This window comes from Sarcophilus harrisii, chromosome 4, assembly GCF_902635505.1.
Source record: "Sarcophilus harrisii chromosome 4, mSarHar1.11, whole genome shotgun sequence".
Taxonomy (NCBI): domain Eukaryota; kingdom Metazoa; phylum Chordata; class Mammalia; order Dasyuromorphia; family Dasyuridae; genus Sarcophilus; species Sarcophilus harrisii.
The window spans coordinates 397,779,792-397,803,747 of NC_045429.1; the positions used below are offsets into that span (position 1 = coordinate 397,779,792).

Genomic DNA, 23,956 nt, shown 5'->3' on the forward strand with positions numbered 1-23,956 from the left:
AATGTGAGGTATCTAGGAAGTTCAGGTTATTAGGTTACTATTGTATGATAATTTTTATAGACTAAAGAGGGTTTTCTAGTTGGCTGAAGAGAGTTCAGCAAGTAAGGAAACTGGCTTTTAAATACTACTAGTTCTGTATTGAGTAATGGGTAAAAAAATTCTAAGTTAATTGTTAAAAATGGGAAAATTTTAAATATTAGCCTAGTTGGATATGATCTAATTCCAGATGAACTTTTAAGCAATTCTAATTTCTGTCCTATTCCTCCTCTCAAATACAGGGAAATATTTAGTTTAGGGGGGAAAATATCCAGGATGAAAATATTCCATTAAGATTAAAATAAAAGGAAAAAGAAGTCATTAAAGAAATATTCAATTATTTCCAAATATCTAACATATGATTTAATCCCAAAAGTATGTAAGAATCAAGAATAACATGAAAAGGAAAAGGAAATTCTAAAATATTTTTATCCAAACAGAAATTATCTAAAAAGGAAGGGGGGAACAAGCTAGTGATTTGTGTCAATTTGTGTCAAATAGGCAAATTTATTTCCTATAACTTTATTTACATTATTAAAGAAATACTGTACATTTATAATATCCTATCTTTTTATAGGAAAGAATACCTAAGGAATATCTTTTCCTGTGGCTTTGCTCTTCACAGACAAGAAAATGAAAGGCTCCTTAATTGACAAAGTGTCATTCTATCGAGTATAGTTTGTAATTATACTGTGGCTAAAACCAGCTGTCAGCCATCCCCATTACCCAGGTTGCAAATGCATACTTCAAAAAAGTCACTGTTTCAAATACATTAATTTAACCCCATTACTACTTTTTTTTTTTAAAGGAACTCATTGCAACAAATGAATGAATAGTTGCCAAATTATGGAAGTTAATTGTTTTTTTTAGAAAACAGAGTCTATATGTCTTAAAGATGAAATTTGACATGTTCACATAGACATCACTTCCTCTATTATATTTACAATGTTTCTCAAAATCCAATCATTGCATTAAGGATGCTATTTTATAGCACCTTGTAGTTTAACTATGACTACTGTTCTGTTTATTCTCTATTCATTAATAAAAGAAAATTAATTTATTATAATTGTTATTTATCCCCGATTTAAATATTAGTTCTTTTTAATTAAAATGTTTTCTTTGCTTTACAAAATTTTAATTAAAGAATATGGTTTTAAGTAACTACAGTTATTAAAGGGTTATATATATGTGTGTGTGTGTATGTGTAGTATATAAATACGTATATATAGTGTGTCTGTGTGTATATGTATATATTATATGTATTGTGAATATTACATATGATATAAATATAACTAACAAATATTGGCACAAGATTTTACATAAACATAAACAAAAATTCTAAAAATAATATGTTATAAGCAAATTTGTTTTATCAGGAATGCAATTGGTCCAATAATAGGAAAACTAGTTTAAATACATAATACTTTCTCGAATACCATCACCTTCCTAAAAATCCATACTCATAGCCTACATGTCATCTTCAACTTCTCATACTCTTTCACTGTGTTGAATCTATTGTCAAGAAGGGTCAATTCTAACTTCTAAATATCTTTTTTTGTAGATTTCCTGTTCTCTATGGCATTTCTGCCACCTTGGTGGAGGTTCTTGTCCCCTCATACCTTGATTATTACAATATACTTCTAATTGATCTTCTTGCCTCAAATCTCTCCTACTTGGAATAATGCAATAATCATCTTGGTCTGCCTGCCACAAGCCTCTTTCCATTCCAGTCCTTCCACTATTTTGTTTTCAAAATGATTTTTCTAAAACAAAGATCTGATCATGTTATTCCCTTAGTCAAAAAAACTACATTGGCTTTCTATTACCTCTACAATCAAATATAAAATGCTTTGATTTTTAAAATTCATTTACACCCTGTTCCTATACTGCCTTTTCCATCTATTTACACTTTACTCTCTTTTACGTACTCTGCAATATAGTGACACTGGCCTCCCTGCTGTTTCACATAACATGCCATTTTGAAACTATTCAATGCATTTATTTTTAAGATTGGATTTCTCAGGCAGGAAGTACAGGGGCAACTTATGGGCCCATTCTATTGTGATCTTCATGCTTCATTTCAAAACTGAAACTTCCTCCTGTCTTAGGCAAACCTGGTCAGGTCACCCTCTATATCCAGGGATTAAGCATATTAATGATGAATATAATTCAGAGAACAGCTTGATTAGGCTACTAAAATCCAGAACTCCTGAATTCAAGAGATTCACCAGCTTCAGTTTCCTAGGTAATAAATGGGTTATAGTCCTAGACTAGAATGAACAACTAGGGTGAATACAGGATTTCTACTGGCTGTTCCCCAAGACTAGAATTCTCTTCATCCTCATCTTTGCATCCTGTTTCCCCTAGTTTTGCATCAGTCTCCACTAAAATTCTACCTTTACAAGAAGTCTTTTCCAATATCCCTAAATGCTAGTTCCTTATACATATCCACATATATACACATGAACATGCATATATGTTTGCATACACATATATGCATGGATATGAATGCATATGTATATGTTATGTATGTATCTTTGCATGGTCTTTTAACTTTTAAAATTCTCAATTCTTAGTACAATGCCTACCACATAGTATGTACTTGTTGACTTGATATGATTGAAAATACAAAAAAAAAATATTGATAAGTAACAAAAATAATGTAATTATGCCATTAGATATAGGAAAAATTAAATTAATTGCTATAGTCATTTTTGAAAAAAATCTTTGAATCAAATCTCTCTAATAGGATATATACATATACACACAACATATAATGTTTAAATTATATTATATTTATTTGACTACTTGACTACTGGAGAATAGCTTCTGATATATTATTTTTAGGAAATGGCTTTTGATAAAATAACATGCAATATATTAAATAACAACTGTATATACTGTTATATATCTATAATAAATATAAAATATTTGGGAATGATTTTATATACTATTATATGCAACATTTATATGTATATATATATATATAATGTATGTATATATAATCTTATATCTAATATCTAGTAGATAAGTAGTCAAATGATATAATTAAGCAGTCCTTAAGAGAATTACAAACTATTAACAAACACAGGAAAGAATGTTTTAAATCAAAAGTAATAAGGTACAAATCAAAACATGACTGAGATTTCATCTCATATCCTGTAAATTTGCAAAAATAAAAGACAAAAATATGGGAATAGTCAATATTGAAAGGATTATAAGTGGAGAGGTGTATACATTTACATTGTCCATAGAAATGTGAATCAATACAATCATTTAGACAAGTGATTTGGAGTTATTTAAATGAAGACTAAAATCTCTATACCCTTTGATTCAGAGCTTCTGTTATTAAGCTTATACCCCAAGGAAACTGTTGAGAAGAAGAAATCCTTATGTGTACTAAAAATTTTATTTCAACACCTTTTGTTATAGCAATGAATTGGAAAGAGAGCATCAAAAGCAAAATAGCTAAATTGTAGTACATTAATGTAATGGAATATAATTGTGCTATAAGAAATGATGAATAGAATGAATACAGAGGAGGAAGGAAAAATCCACATGAAATGATGCAGAGTGAAAAAGGCAGAACCAAGAAAAATATATAGAGAGAATGAATAATGATGTACATTAAAATTTAAAGTATTCCTTCTCAAAAAAAAACATTAGAAGGGAGACAGTTAAGGAGAGCTGAGGAAAATATTTACACTAAATTTCTCTTGTCAAAGTCTCATTTCCAATAAATATAGAAATTGATTCAAATTTACAAAAATAAAAATCATTCCACTAATGAATAATGGTCAAAGGATGTTAAAAGACAGTTTTCAAAGGGAGAAATCCTTAATTATAGCTCCTGATATAATACATGAGATATACATTTTTGGATATGGTCAGTGCCAGAATTTGGCACTGATCCTCCATCTTTTCATAGAAAGATTTGTCTTTTTGCATTCTTTTTTTTTTATATAGAGAAAGGGAAGTGAAAGGGAAAGAAAATAAATGCTTCATAGTTCAAAAAAATGAAATAAAAAGTCTTTTAAAAAAGACATAAATGAACTCCACATATAAGCATACATCGGAATAGCCCAGCAAGAACTATACACTAATTAAATCATAATATCAGACTTGGTTGTGAAGAACAGGAAAGCAACTCTCAAATACCTCTTTCATATTAATGGTGTATTAGTTTTTCTAATGTATATCTCTTATTAGGGTACTTCCATACTCAAATACAACAGCAACATCAAATTTTCAAAAGATGGCAACTAATATCTCAAGTCTTTCAAGTTCCTATACCATCTAGACTCACTTCATGGAAAGAGAACTTTCATATATTCTGAGCTCCAACCCAAAATGCATCTATCCCCTAAAAACTTTTCATATGTCTCTACTTCCTTATTTTGATTCATTCTCTTCATAGGATCTAAAATTCTTTACTTGCAACCTCATATTCTGGCAGATTATTTTTTTATTGAATTACTATCTATTTAAATAGTCCAACTCAACTAATACCAATTCCAGTAAGTCTTGCCTGTAAATACGTACGTACATATATCTCTCAGTATATATAAACATTACAATATACTTTATATATAATTTAAATTTAAATTATATAAATTTATATAAATATATAAATTAAATTTTCTAGTTATTTTTCAAAATGTGTACATAGTATCCCTATCCAACCCAAATTCAAATCAAATGTTTTATCACTCTACATCTCTATGATCATGTGACTATCATTCTTTGGTTTGTTCTAAATGATTTTGCAATATTAAGTAGAATAAGATTATTATACTGTGTATATATATGTATGTATACATGTATATGTAAATGTATGCTTATGAGTATTATAATGGATAGAAACAAATGAACCATGATCCAAACTCTCAGACCATGGGATACTTTAGAGGCCCTAATGAAAAACTTATATTTTGGGATTCCACAGCAATCCCTAAAGGTTCCTATAGATTTTGTAATGATGAAGCAATACCTTAGGAGCACCTTGGTCTCCTTGAAAAGGGCCAGGTTGTAAGTGATCTTTATCACAGCATATTCTCTACTGAGTCAGGAAGATGATCCATTCACTAGACTTCCCCCTCACACACTCTCTCTCTTCCTATCTGTTGAAAAATTATGATCTGTTCACTTCTCCCTTGGCCTTTCAATAGGAAGTGGGAATTATTCTTCCCCTCTTCTCTTCTTGAAGAGCTAAGGTATTTGCTTACGTACAACACTGAGGACATATATATGTGTAGGCAAATCTGAATCTGATCCCCAAGTCTTTAGGTCCCTTTTTTGCATTGTGCTTTTCTTGAATCCAGAAAAATGAATAATGATCTTGATATGACTATTTGTAGCTTAGACCTCCACCTCATGAAATCAGAAAGTAACTTCAAAACAACTACTCAGAGTAGATGACTACCTTCAAATGAATGAACCCAGGCCATAAACAGGATTGATTGTCAGAAGATACAAACCTTCAGTAAGTTCATACCCAAGGTCAAAATAAAACACCAGTTCAGAAGTCTTACAAAGTCTTTAATCCTTTAAGGCTTTAACTTCAATCAATAACTTGTAAGTCTATAATAAGAGTGATGTTTTACAATTTAATGTTTTAACACTTGGTAGTGTGCACTGATGAGTCTTTTGTACTTTTGTACTTTAAGCATGTCTTTTAATAATTGTCAATCTATTTTGACATCAAACACCTTTCTAGAAGAAACTTTGTTAATTCCTTCTGGGGAAGCTCTAGACAGGAGCCAAATCTAATCTTTAAAAGATTTTTTTTTTAAATCCCCCTATAGGGTTACAGAAAGGAGCCATAGCAAAACAACAAATTGCAGAAAAATTCTCACAAGAGGCAGGTTCATCTAAGATTGAATCACGACCCCATAGGTCTAGAGATGGGTCCTTTAATGAGGAAAAAGTCCTTGAAGTTGTGAATTTATTTATGTGAAATAGTATGAATGCATATAACTGCTAAGTTAACCAATTTCATTTATTCACAGCTATAATGGTTAATGTTTTGTTCCCAAAACTTCACTCCATAAAAGTAACAACAAGTACAATGTGTCAGCTCTTTATGGATTAGAAGATGGTCTTGTACATCATGAAGGGTTAATATATGATTGCTGACTGAGTAACTGGTGACCATTATGAGCCTCCATGAAGTCTTCTTCACTCTGAATAAAAACATGCATAGGTCCTTTAGCAAAACTTCTCACTTAAATCTAAAGAAGCTAAGGCCCAGGTAAGTTAATAAATTTGACCAAGTTCATCCAACTCTTTGGTTTTCAATCTTTGCTTACATTCCAGGTATTAATCTGGGTAAAAGATTTGGTCTAAAGGTCTAATACAGCTGGCCTGCCAGGTCATGTGCATTTTTTTCCACTTTATATAAAAATATGAATAGGTATAACTAATTCTTATGCTGACATTAAAATTACTCTACATTGTCTATATGCATGCCAAAAATATTGATTTGTAATTCAGAAGTTTCATATTTAAGTGAAACATGTTTCAGGAATGGAAGGAAAAAAGTTTTTAAAGGAATAATTTTATTTTTTAACTGATTATAATAAAGGGTTTCTTTTGTAAAAGTGTTTTCTTCTGTTTATCGAAATGCTATATGACTTCTCTGATAAAGAAGGGTGTTTTTTAAAGAAGGAAAAAAAATCCTCAGAAACATGACCTAGTATTCACAGTTTGATGAATCTAAACGTGTATTTCCAATTGAGAAATACAATTGCAAACAACAGCCAATCTGTGCGAAACAGAGCAAAACTGACTGAGGAGATACAAAGGAATAGATTGTACCTTTGGAAACTAGAGCTGTAATCCAGTTTGTAAGAAAAGAAAGAATGGAAGTATTGGTCTAAACTCTCCTGAATCACAGGAGCCTAACACAATACAGCTCAAGTGACATCCTTTTCTCAAAGAGGCCCAAGGCTCATTGAGCCTGGCGATTCAATTACCCTCTCAACCTAGAAAGAACCCCCCTCCTGAGTTGAGGTCTACTGGCAATATGGAACAGCCTACATTGTACACAGCCTGTAAATATCTAAAAAGCCGCAGGCTTTCAAGAACAAGAATCCTTGACCTTTTATGATTGCTACAGTAGTTTTTCAACAAAACATACTACTTTCAATAGACTCCCTTAAATACCTGACAAAAGAATATATCTGCAATATGACCATCTCTAAATTTCCTGTATTTATAAGGAAACCTGTTTAAATGAATAACCAAGTACAGTGTTGCAATATAGATAGTGAGAAAATGTGGACAAAATTAATGAAAAATTTAACCCATATTAAAACTGAAATGAGTCTGACCATATCTAGACATTACACAGATTTCAAAGGATGACCGCTTCTCCCTTTCTATTCTTGCAAACTCCTTACATGAAGAGGATGATAAATTCAGAATGAAAAGGGATCTCAGAAGATGTCTTAGTTTAGTACCTTCATTTTATATGTGAGGCCTTAGGCAATAAACAGACTTGCTCTGGATCACAGAAACGGTGACATATTCAGTCTTTAAACCAATGCTCACCCCATTTTCATATGCAGTTTCTCTAAAGATTCTATTTCTTTGGCATAACTAATATACTGATAAGATTAGTTCAGAATTCTATTGAGTTTAATATCATTTTTCCCTTATATTTTCATGGATATACTGAGTTAATACCACAGAGATATAACTTTTCTCTTACTTATCAATTAATATTTGACAACTGCTAAGTAGCATCTTCTCAACTTGGTAGTAAGGGCATCACAATATTTACATTTTCAGGTAAAACACTGAAGTCAACCTCTGACCATTTTTCTTCAAATATTTTCTGGCACCTTCATAACTTAAAAATAATAATGTACCTAATTTTGATCTCTAGCCAATGTTTTCACTTTCTTGCATTGTGATGATTAGTTTGATGACTACATAGAACATATTTGTAAGCAAATATGTGTAAATGGTTACATTATTTTAAGACCTTAAAGTTGAATACATTTCTTATTTTTATCATTTTTTTTTCTTAGCACAGGGCCTGGCACATAGTAGGTACTTAGTAACTTATCTGTTGGCTGATCTTTTCTTTTGTTGTATTTTAACTTGTGTTGAATGAATGTATTAAAATTTAAGTAAATGTCTTTTATAAGAAGACTTAGCAAATCTTTATTGGTATTTAAAAATTCTATAAGTGGGATTTTTCCTTTACTTTTTCAACTGTTATAAAAAGATAAGTCACATTCAAGGACTCTTTGAATTTCAGTAATAGAAAATGAACAGATTTCATTACTGAATCAAACAAATGCATAATAATTGAATGAATCATTATAGACTCCACACTATACTAGAAGAGGGAGAATGAGAACGCATTTCTAAAAAGGGAGAAGTGAACAAGTATTTAAGTAAGTAGCATGTGCCAGGTACTGTATTAAGTGGCAAATATCTCATTTGAAACTCCCAACAAGCTCGAGAGGGAGATTTTAAATCAAGCTTTTCTTCTTGTAACTTTAAAAAACATTTTTAAAAGAATTGCTATGATGTGTTCTATCAATATTTCACCACTGATACACACACACACAAACACACACATACATACATACACATACACACTGCTGAAACAATTTAAGAAAATTTAAGAAAACTATTTGCAACTTTGGGGATCTATTCCTTTGACACAATATGTTATGATCAAAATGGAATAAAATATTTAAAACAAAACTATATACTTCAAAGTGTGGATAAACACTAATTTATCTTCAACCATTTAATTGGTTACTGATACAATTGAACCATCAAATGAATGCCATTTTAAATTAGATATTTAGATATGCATGCATACATATATATATATATTTAATTCATTACAATCTCTTTTTTATTAACTATGATGACTAACTTATACAATGCATACTCTATTTTGGTATTAGTGACTTTATAACTAGCAAAGTCTAATTATTAAGCTTATCTTCATTTTCCAAATAACTATTAAATTTTTCTTTTGTTGTATTTAAATGAGAGAAGCAGTACATTTTAATCACAGTTCATCAAGTGCTTTAATCAACTTTCATTTGCCAGAGTAAGTCTGATTCTACCTTGTTCGCGATACTGGTGATGAATGATTTGATGTCTAGATTAGTTGGACAGCTCTTCTGACAGGGGGCATCTGCACATTTCAAGCATCTATGGAACAAAGTAATTGAATTAAGGAGACATGCAAAGGCAAAAAGCAAAATCTTTTTCAATACAAAAGTGATAGGACCAGATTTACTTCTCTACATTTACCTTCCTCCTTTGAAATTAAATCTATAATGAGTCAATGTATACACACATTCTTTTGGGTCCTGTTTTATAGCAATGAACATACCCATTAGCATCCTTATTTATAGCTATGTGTCTATATACATACATCTAAATAACAATATTTCTATTTTCTAGTGTTCCTCCCATCTATTACATGTAGGTAGAATGCAGCTATTTATGATAGGTTCCTCACTTAAGCATTCTCATTTTAATCCTATTCCCTCTTCAAGTAGTACTTACAAACTCAAACAGCTAATTTTACTAAAGTTAATAGGGTTGTTATATTATTCAAATTTACAAAGACATTTTCTCCTATCTGTGATTTGTAACTTTTAATTCCTCAGCCTCATATGCCACTTTCAAATCATGGATTCCAGTTACGTCAATTTTTTATAATGATTACTACTTCAGGTATCTTAAAACCACTAGTTTGAATCCTAGGAAAAAATGTCACTGCCTTATCTATTCCTTAATTCTTCCAGAATTTCATTCAGAATTATATGCCTTTCTTAATAAAAGTGACTACCCTATCTTCTGAACATAGAAGCATAAAAAACAATCATCTCCTAGCCTTTCTTTTCTGATTAGTAGATTTTGGTCCACTGTGTGAATCTTGTTTTTAAATCTGATCTCTCTTCTCTGATTAGTGCCTCTAGCCTTCTCTCTAAATTAAATTTTACATAATGAAAACCAAAGGCTTTTCATAAGCAATTGTCGTTATTGAAATGTAGTGATTAAACTTCTAGCCTATTATTTCTCCGAATGCCATTGTTTGATTTGCATCTATTATTGAGTTGAATTCATACACCCCTATAGCTACAGTTCTTTGCAGAAAAAAATAATAATTGTGACTTTAAAAAGAGTTCTACTAAAGTAAATTCTGAAGCATACCTTGTGACAAGAAAATGATTTTGACTAGCTGAAGTTCCCCATTGTCATAATGTACAGTGCACCATTTCTTATGGTATTTATAATTTGAAAAAAAGACTGAGCATTAAAATTTCTGTGAAAGAAATTTCTCTTACCCATGTGCTCAGGGAAAATCAGGCATCAGCTGAAAAGTTAGAGTGATTAATGTCCTAGTTATACTCATGTTTCCCTATTTACTTCAAAGCCATTTTAACAGTTTTACAAATGTCTGCCACCTTGTAAGATTTTCTTCCACATAGGAAAAAGCAAAAGGTATACTTTTCGCCCTTCTTTTGAACTCATTATATCCGATGTATTCACAAATTTCTTATTCTGGTCTTTTCTAGTACCCAAGTGACAATTTTTTAAAAGAACGAAATTATATGATAGGTTGATGCAGATCAGACAAATTAATATGTACCGTAATTCTGTTCTTCACATAGAGAAATCTTAAATTCAACATCAATTGAAAGATCCACTTGGCAGGACTGACAATGCAAGGATTCCTAGTTGTAGTTGTTAGGCACCTTTACCAAATAATTCTCTTTTTATTATTGAGCTGGTTCACAAATAACAGCTGTTGGAAATGTCAGATGTTAATGAGGCAGGGCCATGCAAACCTGCATTGTAGCATTCTTTTTTTTTCCCCCTCTGGTGCCATGAATATGCCAGAAGAGGCAGACTCTTATAATAATACCATCTTGCAATCCTCTAAGCGCTCAGCAGACTCAAGTGCATCAAGCTGCCATTAGTCCCACTTATCACTCTGACAGCTCAGTAATTACACTGCTGCTCTAGCCAGGTAGTCCTAATAAAATACCAACCACTGCCCTGGAATGCATACTGGCGAGATGTTTTATTAAACTTTGGGGGTTGATCATCAAGTGACATTAGTGTTGACCTATTTTTCTATTTGACAATAAATTATCCTTTGACCATGCCATAATAGATATTACAGAGTGCATCTACTGTACCAAGGCAGAAAGGTACTGCATTACAATGAGTTAGGCAAGTGGTGTAAATAAAATTGGAGAAAGGTGTGCCAGAATGTGATTACCTAAATTGCTTTAAATGATTGATACTAGGAAAAACCCCAGATACAATACTTAGAGGAATATGTCAACAATTATTGTAAAACCACTGTTCTACATCAATTTCCTCTTATATGTTGCATTATATTGCATTCGTTTTACCTTAATGTAAATTTTCCTTTTCTTTTTTTAGAGTTCTTTAATCCATTTTATTTTTAAAATTTTACAAGGGGCAAAAAGTTAATTTTGACACCTTTCTAATGTAGTTTTAATCCCTAAACAATTATACCCAATTAATTTACATTAAAAGGAACACATTAACTTTTAGATATAGAATATATGAAGATTTCTTTCTTTAGCAGTGCTAATTTTTATTCACCTAAGCATTAAATATAGAACATAATGCATATCATTGGGAAAAAGAGTAATAGATAAAAGGTGAAAGACCTTTTCTTCCTTAGTAATACAATATAAAATATTAATAAGTGTAAAAACCTTAGTACTTCTTTTTTAAGGAAAAAAGGAACTATTAAAGGAACATATTTACTTAGTATATTACTCTATGGAAAAAAAGAGATTTTTCTCTTCCACAAATTTCATTGTGAGTAAGAAAATGTATTCCATTGTGAATAACTTGTTTTAAATCATGAGTAGGAAGACAGTGCTACTTCATTCTTTACATGTCTTTAAGAAAAATTCATAGAGGGTTTTTTAATAATTGGGAATTTACACAATGTTCAGATTTTTTAATTTAGTATTTTTGTTTGTTACTCCTCAAACTAAAATCCCTGAATTACAATCTGAAGAAAAAGGAAAAAATATTCTATTCTTTAATTTCAAATGATTTGTAAATGTAGTTTCCTTTATTTTTCTGTACTTCACTTCCCTCAAGCAAGCCAGCATGGACCCAGAGGCCCTGGCATTGAAAGAAATTAGCCTAGTCTAAAAGAAATCAGATCATAGCCAAGCTAGAGTATTCAAAATAAAAATAACCCTCGCTGACATCTAGCACAAGTCATGTGCTTTAGTATATTGATGCTCAGGGCCATCATGTGAAAAAGCTAATAAACATATTTCAAGCACATCAGTTCATTCCTCTGGGGTAAAAGATTATAAAAATCCTTCAAAAATATTACATCCAGTAAAACATTCTAACCAAATTTACTAATTTCTCACAAATCTTTAGAGAAGTCTCAGTCTCTATAGAACTACTACATAAGAGTAATCTGTTTACTATAGAAACTATGTTTCAAACATTTTCCACAACTGATGATAATGATATGTAAAATTGGTATAATGCATTTAACTTTTCAAAGTCCTTTTTCTACCTACTGATGTCAGTTTTAGCCTCACAACAACTTGCCAAGCAGGTAGGGCAAGCATTATGTAAACTCTTTTTAAGGAGGAAAAAAAAAAGAAGGTAGAAGTCTCAAAGTGTGGATTATTATGTTATTTCCTCAAAGATCAACATAATGTGATCAAGCAATTAGAGGATAACAGGACTTATATGGGTTACAAAACTTCTACGATCACATCCAGTTCTAAATTTATTTTCCTATTATCTATGATCCTATAATAGGTCACATTCCATCTTCCCTGTAATCTATAATCATTAAATCTGTCTCTAACACAACTATATTTACTATATCTCTCCTGTACAGCCTCAACTTTCTCCTTTCTGAGCCTAGCAGTGATTCCACAGAGTTGCTATAACTTTACCCAAACTGTATATTTAGAGTAGGAGCTGATTAGGTACCACTAGAGCAATCTCCACCACCACAATACACACCAGAAAAAGAGATAAATATACAATTATTTAAATCAGGGTGAAACAACAAATCATAGACACAATTGATAATTTTATCCAAGAGAAAGACGATTAGAAAACATCATACCAAAATTTATGGGATGCAGCCAAGGCACTTCTTAAGTGAAGTTTATATCTCTAAATTTTAATTTGCATAAAATAGAGAAAGAGAGAATCAATGAATTGGGCATACAACTAAAGAAGCTAGGGGGAAAAAAACAAATAAAAAACCTCCAAGTAAATACTAAATTTGAAATTCAAAAATAAAAGGGAAGATTAATAAAAGTGACAATAAAAAAACAACTATTGAACTAATAAAACCAAAGGCTGGTTTTATGAAAAAAAAAAAAAACAAAATAGGTAAACCTTTAGTGAATTTGATTAGAAAAATGAAAGAAAAAAATCAAATTATTAGTGTCAAAAATGAAAAGGATGAACTTTCCACTAATGAAGAGGAAATTGGACCAATAATTAGGAACTATTTTGCCCAACAGTATGCCAATAAATATGATAATCTAAGTGAAATGGATGAATATTTACAAAAAATATAGACTGGCCAGAAGAGAAAACAAATTACTTAAATAGTCTCATTAAAAAAAAGAAATTGAACAAGTTATTAATCAACTCCCTACAAAAGAAACTCCAGGGCCAGATGGATTTACATGTGAATTTTACCATACATTCAGAGAATAATTAATTACAATATTATGCAAACACTTTGGGAAAATGAGGAAAGAAAGAATCCTACCAAATTCTTTTCATGACACAGACATGGGGCTGATACCTAAACCAAGTAGGAACCAAACTGTTGTGTTCTGCTTTCTAGAGCCCCCAAGTTGGGGAGGTAAAAAGTACTGTGCTTTCTACAATCCCCATACTAGGAAGATTAAAATATATCATCTTTTTGGAGAAGTGATGAGGATGGTGGGAAAATGTAGCTTATTTATTCCAAGGACTTTCCCCTTTGTATACCGTCATACCCTTGTGTAACAAGAACAGCACTGGGCATGTGCTAAATATATACTGTGCAAGTGGGACCACATAAACAACTTGCTATTTAATGTAGTTTGCCACCTGGTATCACTCTTAGCCACCTAGTATCACTCTGCTTCAATAACAACAGAGGTTGTCATTGCCCCCTGACTTCTCAGGAAGTCAGAGAACCCTTAGGGAGATGGGAGCCAAACCAGACATTTTTAGCAGGTTCTCTCTGGGTTGAAGGGGCTTTTACCTCACCCAGAGTTTCCTCACTGTTTGTGACTCTCTTCACTAAAACAGAAAGAAAATTATGAACCAATTTCCCTAATGAATACTGATGCAAAAATCTTAAATAAAATATTAGCAAAGAGATTAGAGCAAGTTATCCCCAGCATATTACACCATGAACAAGTAGGATTTATAACAGGAATGGAGGGCTGGTTCAGTATTAGAAAAATCATTAGCATAATTGATTATATCAGTAACCAAACTAACAAAAAAATCACATGATTATCTCACTAGATGCAGAAAAAGCATTCGACAAAATCCAAAACCCATTTTTATTAAAAAAAAAAAAAAAAGAGAGAGTATAGGAATAAATGGAGTTTTCCTTAAAAGGATTGATAGCATCTATTTAAAGTCATCAGAAAGCATCAGATGTAATGGGGATAAACTAAAACCATTCCCAATAAGATTAGGAGTGAAACAAGATTGCCCATTATCACCATTACTATTCAATATTGTATTAAAAATGTTAGGTTTGCCAATAAGAGAAGAAAAAGAAATTAAAGGAATTAGAGTAGATAATGGGAAAACCAAATTATCACTCTTTGCAGATGATATGATGTTATGCTTAGAAAATCCAGAGAATCAATTAAAAATCTACTAGAAAGAATTCACAATTTTAGCAAAGTTACAGGATACAAAATAATTCATCAGCATTTTTACATATTACTAACAAAGTACAGCAGCAAGAGATACTAAGATAAATTCCATTTAAAATATATAATATAAAATATATGTTTTATATATATTACATATATATAATATAATATATGTAAAATATATGTAACATAAAATATTTGGGAATCTATCTGCCAAGGCAAAGACAAGAACTATATTAACATAATTACAAAACACTTTCCACATAAAGTCAGATTTAATCTCTTGGAAAAATATCAAGTGCTCATGGGTAGACCGAGCTAATATAATAAAAATGACAACACTACCTAAATTAATCTACTTATTCAATGCCATACCAATCAAACTCCCAAGAAATTACTTCACAGAGCTCAAAAAAAATTCATCTGGAAGTACAAAAGATCAGGAATTTCAAGGGAATTAATGAAACAAAATGCATATAAAAGTGGCTTAACATACCAGACCTAAAACTACATTACAAAGCAGCAGTCATCAAAATCATTGGGTACTGGCTAAGAAACAGCATAGTCAATCAGTGAAACAGGTTAGGTTCATAGGGCAAAATTGTAGAGGGCCACAGATAGTGGGGAAACTCAGGGCAAGATATAAGACCCTTTAACCCAAAGGAAACCTGCTGACAATATCTGGTTTGACTTCCCATTTCCCTTACTGTTCACACCTTTTCCTGAGAAGTCAAGGAGCGTGTGACCACCTATGTTCTACTTGAATCAAGGGGTACTTATAGCAGCGTGCTTATAGTTAGCACTTACTCAGTCTGATTGATGAAATAATGGTTCTCTAGTTTGCACATACTTAGTGTGATGTAATGATGTGATCATACTGAAATATTTAAGGGCTGAGAGGACTGGAAATGACACACAGATTCCATCCTTGGCCATTCTGGTGGCTCTCCTGCCTCCTTCATCTCCTCCTCTAAGATCAAGGCTGGTCCTCAAGATCTTCCAGATCCTCCTTCTTTTCTTCTTTTTTTCCTCTTCTGCTTTTCTTCTTTTATGTCTTCTTGTTCTCCTTTTCCTACTCCTCCTTCTTTCTTCTTTTCCCTGTACATTCTTATTTCTTCTTCTTTTTTTACAGAGAGGAGATTCAGAGAAATTAGACTTGATATGTGAGGAAAGAAGCAGAAATGGTGGGGTATTTTTCCTCTCAATCATTAAAGGCTTAAGGATTGGGCATATGGCAGAAGAAGACATATTCTCTTCCATGAAGTTCACTACCACAGAGAGACAATAGCTAATAAAGCGACAACTACAGGAGAATTATGAGTCACCTGATTTAAAGGAATTTATGAACTTTAGCTTATGAGGTAACCACCACAATGGGGATGGCAGTGGAGATTTTCTTGAATAATGTCAAGTTTTTCAACCCCAGACTTTTAAATAGAAAATGATACAATTTTATATGTATGAGGATCTAAGAATCTAGCCTTAAGTTCATGGATTCCTTACCTCGGGGGCTGAGATTTGGTTTTGTTTTATGTTCTCATTTAAAGATATTTATTTTTATCCTATATATTTTATTTTATGCTTTTAAAATCATACTTCTGAGATGGGATCATAGGCTTTATCAAATTACCAAATTATTCCATAACACTAAAAAATTTTAAGAACTTCTATTCTAGTTTTGGCTAAGAAATAGATTAGTTGATCAGTGGAATAGGTTAAGGTTCACAAGATAAAATAGTCAACTATAGCAATCTAGTGTTTGACAAACACAAAGATCCTAACTTTTGGGATAAGTATTCATTATTTGACAAAAACTTCTGGGAAAACTGGAAATTAGTATGGCAGAAATTAGGCATGGACCCACACTTAACACCATATACTAAGATAAGATCAAAATGGGTCCATGATGTAGGCATAAAGAATAAGATTATAAATAAATTAGAGGAACACAGGATACTTTACCTCCTTGTGGAGAAGGAAGACATTTGTGACCAAAGATGAACTGGAGATCATTATTGATCACAAAATACAAAATTTTGATTATATCAAATTAAAAAGCCTTTGCACAAACAAAACTAATGCAAACAAGATTAGAAGGGAAGCAACAAACTGGGAAAATATTTTCACACTTAAAAGTTCTGATAAAGGCCTCATTTCCAAAATATATAGAGAATTGACTCTAATTTATAAGAAATCAAGCCATTCTCCAATTGACAAATGGTCAAAGGATATGAACAGACAATTTTCAGATGATGAAATTGAAATTATTTCTACTCACATGAAAGGGTGTTCCAAATCACTATTGATCAGAGAAATTCAAATAAAGACAACTCTGAGATATCACTACACACCTGTCAAATTGGCTAAGATGACAGGAAAAAATAATGATGAATGTGGGAGGGGATGTGGGAAAACTGGGACACTGATGCACTGTTGGTGGAGTTGTGAACAGATCCAACCATTCTGGAGAGCAATATGGAATTATGCCCAAAAAGTTATCAAACTGTGCATACCCTTTGATGCAGCAGTACTACTACTGGGCTTATATCCCAAGGAGATACTAAAGAAGGGAAAGGGACCTGTATGTGCCAAAATGTTTGTGGCAGCCCTGTTTGTAGTGACTAGAAATTGGAAAATGAATGGATGCCCATCAATTGGAGAATGGTTGGGTAAATTGTGGTATATGAATGTTATGGAATATTATTGTTCTGTAAGAAATGACCAGCAGGATGAATACAGAGAGGCTTGGAGAGACTTACATGAACTGATGCTAAGTGAAATGAGAAGAACCAGGAGATCATTATTTACTTCTACAATGATACTGTATGAGGACGTATTCTGATGGAAGTGGATTTCTTTGACAAAGAGAAGGTCTAACTCAGTTTCAACTGATCAATGATGGACAAAAGCAGCTACACCCAAAGAAAGAACACTGGGAAATGAATGCAAAATTTGCATTTTTGTTTTTCTTCCCGGGTTGTTTTTATCTTCTGAATCCAATTCTTTCGGTGCAACAAGAGAACTGTTCGGTTCTGCAAACATATATTGTATCTAGGATATACTGTGACATATTTAACATGTATAGGACTGCTTGCCATCTGGGGGAGGGGGTGGAGGGAGGGAGGGGAAAAATCGGAACAGAAGTGAGTGCAAGGGATAATGTTGTAAAAAATTACCCTAACATGGTTCTGTCAATAAATATTTATAATTATTTTTTAAAAAGAATAATTTAAAAAAAGAACTTCTACTGTAGTGAGATGTATATTTACTGAGCATCACTAGGTTTAAAGTTCAAATCCTTAGAGATTTAATGGTTGGGTGATACTGGATAAGTCATTTAAATTCTCTGAACTGCCTTTTTTCACCTGAAAATGAGGAGTTTATATTGCATAATATCTAATTTTCCTTCTTGCTCTAAATATATAATCTTACTTTTTATATAAAATTGTTATGTAGGATAAAAAGAACTACAAGGCATATTCCCTTCCTTCAAGAACCTTAAAAATACCAGAGACACAAAGCAAATCTGTCTCTCTCTCTCTCTCTCTCTGCATATGTGTATAACACACATTTATGTGTGTGCATGAATATATGTATGTATATAAATTTATATGTGAGTATATGCATTATTTCTCACATATATATGTGTGTAAGAATATCAGTCTCAAATAGAAGTGTAAGAGGAAAAAAAATGAGATATCAGAATAGAATGTTTCATTGTCAAATAAATTATATTGACAAATAATAAGTCCCACGACTTGATGAAAGGTAAAATCATTGTATTAGTCATATTAGCCTGGGAATGTGAAGAGGGAAAATTCTCTTCTCCCTATTATTTCCTGTTTTGCATTTTTTTTACAGGCAAAGCAAATAATGAGATATGACATGAAACTATGTAAATAAATTAAAATACATTAATCTATTTAAGCTTATGTTGAAAAGAGGGTAGCACCATTTAGCGAATAGAGAATTGGCCTTGAAGGCAAAAAGACATGAATTCAGACCTGCCTCTTGGCACCTACTATGTATGTTACTATGGGCAAGTCAATTAAACTTTCAATAACCAGAACAACTCTCTAAGATTACATCCGTGAAGGGAATTTCTACACTGAAATGTCTGCAAATAGATATAACCAAAGGTTCAAATGAAAAGAATAAATAAATAAATTATACAAATAAGTTGACTTGTGGATGCAATTATGAATTATATATTTCTAAGTTTTTTTTTTCTTTTTTTACAAAGTAAAAATACTGGAAGAAATATTGTCAAGTATAGTTTACACACACGCACGCACACACACACATACACACACTCACACTTTAATCATAATGAGTTTTATTCAATCTTTGTTTTTGTACACACCTACAAACAGCAAAGCAATAGAGTGGACAGAATGTTTGACTTGGTGTCAGGAATTACTGATTTCAAATGTAGCTTCAAGTATTTTTACTATGTGACTCTATGCAAATTCATTAACTTCTGTTGCCTCAGTCTTCTCATCTCTAAAATGGGAACAAAAATAACACACCTACCTCAGAGAATTGTTAGGATAAAATGTAGTAACAGTTAAAGTACTTTGCAAGCTATTAGGTACTATATCAGTGCTACTGTCTCATGTTTTTGGTGATGTTGTTGTTAGAGAAGTTTATAGGCTCAGAGTTGTATAACTAGAAGGGATCAGAGAGAGCACCCATGTAAGATGCATCATTTTCTTGAAACAAGATACTGGAGATATTATGACTTTGTGCATTATACAGCTAAGTTTCAAATATGTGATTTGAACTTAAGAATTTCATAAGACATATAGCTCAAGCTGGAAAGGACATCAGGAAGGTTAATCACTTCATTTTACAAATGAAATAATACATAAGACAAGCAGTATTCTCCAGTATCACACAGATGATAGTGATTGTGAGTGAATTTTGACCTCATGTTCTCTGAACAGAGAGTTTGCAGTATGTTTGCTGCCTGGTATATCCTGCCACTAGTAAAGCATGCTCTCCACCATGCTTCTCTAACAACTGTTAGTAGTAATATGGCATTGTATTAGAACAATCTGATTGAATGATGGAACTTGGCTGGTTGCTTCCCCTGATCCCTTCCAGGTATAAAGCTATGATCTTATCAACTCCAGTCTTCAGTTTCCACATTCACAAAATGGTTATTAGTAATAATAATAATAATAATAGGATAGTAAAGTTTCTCAACATTAGAGTTTGCATTAGTTATAATAGAAACTTGATGTAAATCAGCACATCTAAACTTTTGTACACAATGGTCAAATGTTTCAGTAATAAGCTGAAAACTATCTGAAAAAGCAAGCCACCCTAAGTGAAAGATGAGAAGCAATATGCACCAGGCAAGACAAATCACCACCACCTCATTACTTTCCATTTCTCCTAATGGAGAAAACCCAGGATCTTGAATTCAAGAGCCTTAAGAATCATAATGCTTCCAATCTAATGCCATCAGTCATTATTCTAAAAAGCAACTCCTATGAAGATGGGTATCTTTTCCTTCATGTGCTACAGCAACAGATACTGAAGAACCAGAAAAGAATATTCATTCTTAAAACCGATGTCCTTGGTACTGTCAAATCTACAAAAAGTTGATATATTTCTGATCAGCAGAAATGACATTGAAGAAGAAATAATATCAATTTTGCCTTTGTACTCTAAGAACTCTGAGAACTTGCAGTTGACTTGAAGTTGAAATCTTCATCTGTGTTATATCCTTTTAATAGAACATGAGATTCTTTAAAGTTTTCTCTATGTGTCCTCGGGGTTTAGAAAATTCCCTTGCACATATTACATATTTAATAAATGCTTTATTTATCCATTAACTCACTAATTCATTTATTTAATAAAACTAGTCGATTGTTGCATTAAAAGTTACCTGGATTGACTAAAATTTTTCCAAAGTCCAAATGACATATAGCCAACCTACTACATGAATATTTTGCCCCCACTTTATAAGATTTTTGTTTTAAAACCACCATTAATGTTCACCTGAGTATTTTATATAGAAGAAACTTACTTAAAATCCTTTCAATTTTTCCAACAAACATTAGACAAAATACATTGACAAAGGATAATTTTTATAACTTTTCTAGTACAAAATGTCAAAAAAACATCTTTAGATTATTCTCAAAATAATGTGATTATATTGTAAAAATATCAAGGATCCTTGTAGTTCTGAGGAAAAAGAAAGAAATATATTATTTCAAATTATAAAACACTTGTTTTCATTTCGTTAATTTATCTATCAGTAGATGACTTTAAAAATCCCATTCACCTGTTTCTTGAATAAAGGCCTCATATAACAAATATATGGAGAACTTTGTCATATTTGTAAAAATATGAGCCATTCCTCAATTGATAAATAGTTAAATGATATGGACAGGCAGTTTTTGGATTAAGAAATCAAAGATATGTCTAAAAGATGCACACATGTCAAGTAAAAATGCTGTAAAGCATTACTGATTAGAAAAATGAAAAATAAACAACTTTGAGATATATTACTCCTATCGGATAGTCTATAATGTCAAAGGGGGTAAAATAAATTCTGTAGGAGTTATGAAAAAGTTAAAGGAATTATTAATTGAACCAAGTATTTTGGAGAGCAATCTGGAATTATGCCCAAAGTTTTATAAAAATGTATATATCCTTTGACCTAGCAATATCACTATTATATCTGTTGACCAAAGTAATCAAGAACAAAACAAAAAGAACCTATCTGTTTTTAACATTTGTGTGGCAATTCTCTTTGAGGTGGTAAAGAAAAAACTGGAAATTGAGCATATGCCCATCAATTGATGAATCACTTAATAAGCCACAGAACACAATTTTGATAGAGGACTATTTAGTTATAAGAAAATGAGAAGCAGGCTGGCTTTTAAAAACATGAAAAGACTCATAAAATAATGAAGAGTGACATAAGCAAAACTAAGAGAACCTCATATATAGCAAGAGTAATGTTTGAAGAAAAACTGAATGACTAAGCTCTGAAGAGTAATATGAATATTCAAATTAACAACAAAGGATCTATGAATAAAGATGTTTATCCCTCTCCAAAGAAAGAACTGATATATGAAAGCATGTATTATTGTTTATAGGTTCATACACACATACATACATATAAACATATATATGAAATGTCAGCCTTTTCTTATTTAGGGTGGAAGGAAGAGAAGGATACAGCTTGGTACTGAAAATGTTAAAAAAAAATTCACACACAAAATGAAAAATAATTTATATTACTAATTATTGGATTATTAATTATATATTTTTTTCTTTATGAGATCTGCATCTTTTTGTTTAATTCTCAAAATTCATATTCTTAAATAAGAAAAATACCATCATATCGAGAAATAATGTTTATATGCTAAAAAGAGTTACTACTAAAAACATACATTAGTTCAATGCAAAAATGGAATGTCATCTTTGAGGTTTTAAAACTCAAGTTATACTTTTAAATAGTATTATTTTCCTCAATTACATGTCAAGACATCTTTTTATATTCATTTTTGTAACATTTTGAGCTCCAAATTTTTCTGCCTTCCTCCCTCCTCTCTTCTCTTCATTAATAATTTTCAAAAGAATGGTTAATGCTACTTTGCAAACAAAATGCCACTAAATTTGTAGCTATAATTTTGATACTGATCACTGCAGTGAGAAATGATCATTTTCAAGCATCCAATAAATGATGGTGGTACAATGGACATATTAAATATATCCTTGTGCTACTTCCAGTCCATAAAACTAATAGAAGAAAGGATTACCTTCATTCACAGAAGAAAAAGGATGAGTACTGGGCACATTGGAGTTCATTAATTAATACATATTAAAAATAATCAATATGACATTAAATATATTACAAAATTTCATAACAGAAATGTAAAAACTGGATTTGCAGAGTACTTCATTGAGGTCCTGCAGATCAAGATTTTTAGTTCATTGTTCATGAGACTTATAAATAAGAATCAACCTTATAATATATATATATATATATATATATTTTATATATAATTAATCCTCTTTCATTTTGCACATAAGAAAACTAAGGTCACAACTATTAAAATCATCTAAAGTTCCAGAAGAGAGATTATTTAAAAATGTGGAAGTATAATTAAATCCCAAATAATGTCAATGGAAGTTTTTTTTGTTTATGTTTTTTTTTTTTTATATCAGATAATTGCTATTGGGGGGAGTGGGGATGGGAAGGTATAAAGTACAGAAGTGGATTTTGTGTTTAGGAGTTTTTGTTGGCGTTGGTAGTTTTTATTTTTTAGAACTTTTGTATTTATTTGAGAAAAATGAAGCTAGAACAGTATATATTACAACTGTTTTAGAAGCAAGAAAACAAATTTTGGGAGAAGGGCAGTCACTTGGTTTTTCAATTATTGAATTTCAGTTCTGGGATATATGTAACTTCTGGGCAAAACTATTATTGATAAAGATGATATCTTGTCTCCAGAAGAGATTTAGATAAATTGTTTATTAAACCTGTACTCTGTTATATTCTTATGCCCTATATTATATTCAATACTACCATAAATCTGTGGTCCCATTAAAATTGGGATTTCTGAAAAGGAAAAACTACTCGGTCCTACATGTTAAAATAGTGATTTGAAAAAAAAAAAAAAAGGGATCCATTCAAGTTGATAGTATAGTTATTTAACATGCAAATATTATTTATTTTTCTATGTAAATTTTGTTGGTGTTTCCTTCCAGTTCTTATTGATATAAATTTTGGTATTGTTTTGTTGTTTGAAGAGGAATGGAAGGAAGAAGGGAAAAAAAGAGGGAGGAAGGGAGAAGAGAAGGAAGGAAAAAAGGAAGGAATTGAAATCTTTTATACACAAAAGATAAATATCTTATATATTTACATATTATGTATAATTCTATATATAAATGAATATATACACACATATGCATATGCATGGCTGTATATGGCTATATGTACATATACATGAATATATAAGTATATATTATAAGCATATATATAT

The 23,956-nt window shown here is 31.3% G+C and overlaps 1 protein-coding gene across 2 annotated transcripts in view; it reads right to left on the minus strand.

Annotated features, from left to right (window-relative positions):
- Positions 1-23,956, minus strand: part of DPYD (dihydropyrimidine dehydrogenase) — a 968,100-nt gene that overhangs the window by 710,263 nt on the left and 233,881 nt on the right. For both annotated transcript variants that reach the window (XM_003769672.4, XM_031968578.1), the window contains one exon: positions 9,132-9,219. In XM_003769672.4, coding sequence (XP_003769720.1) covers positions 9,132-9,219 — 88 coding nt within the window. The remainder of the gene's footprint in view (positions 1-9,131; positions 9,220-23,956) is intronic.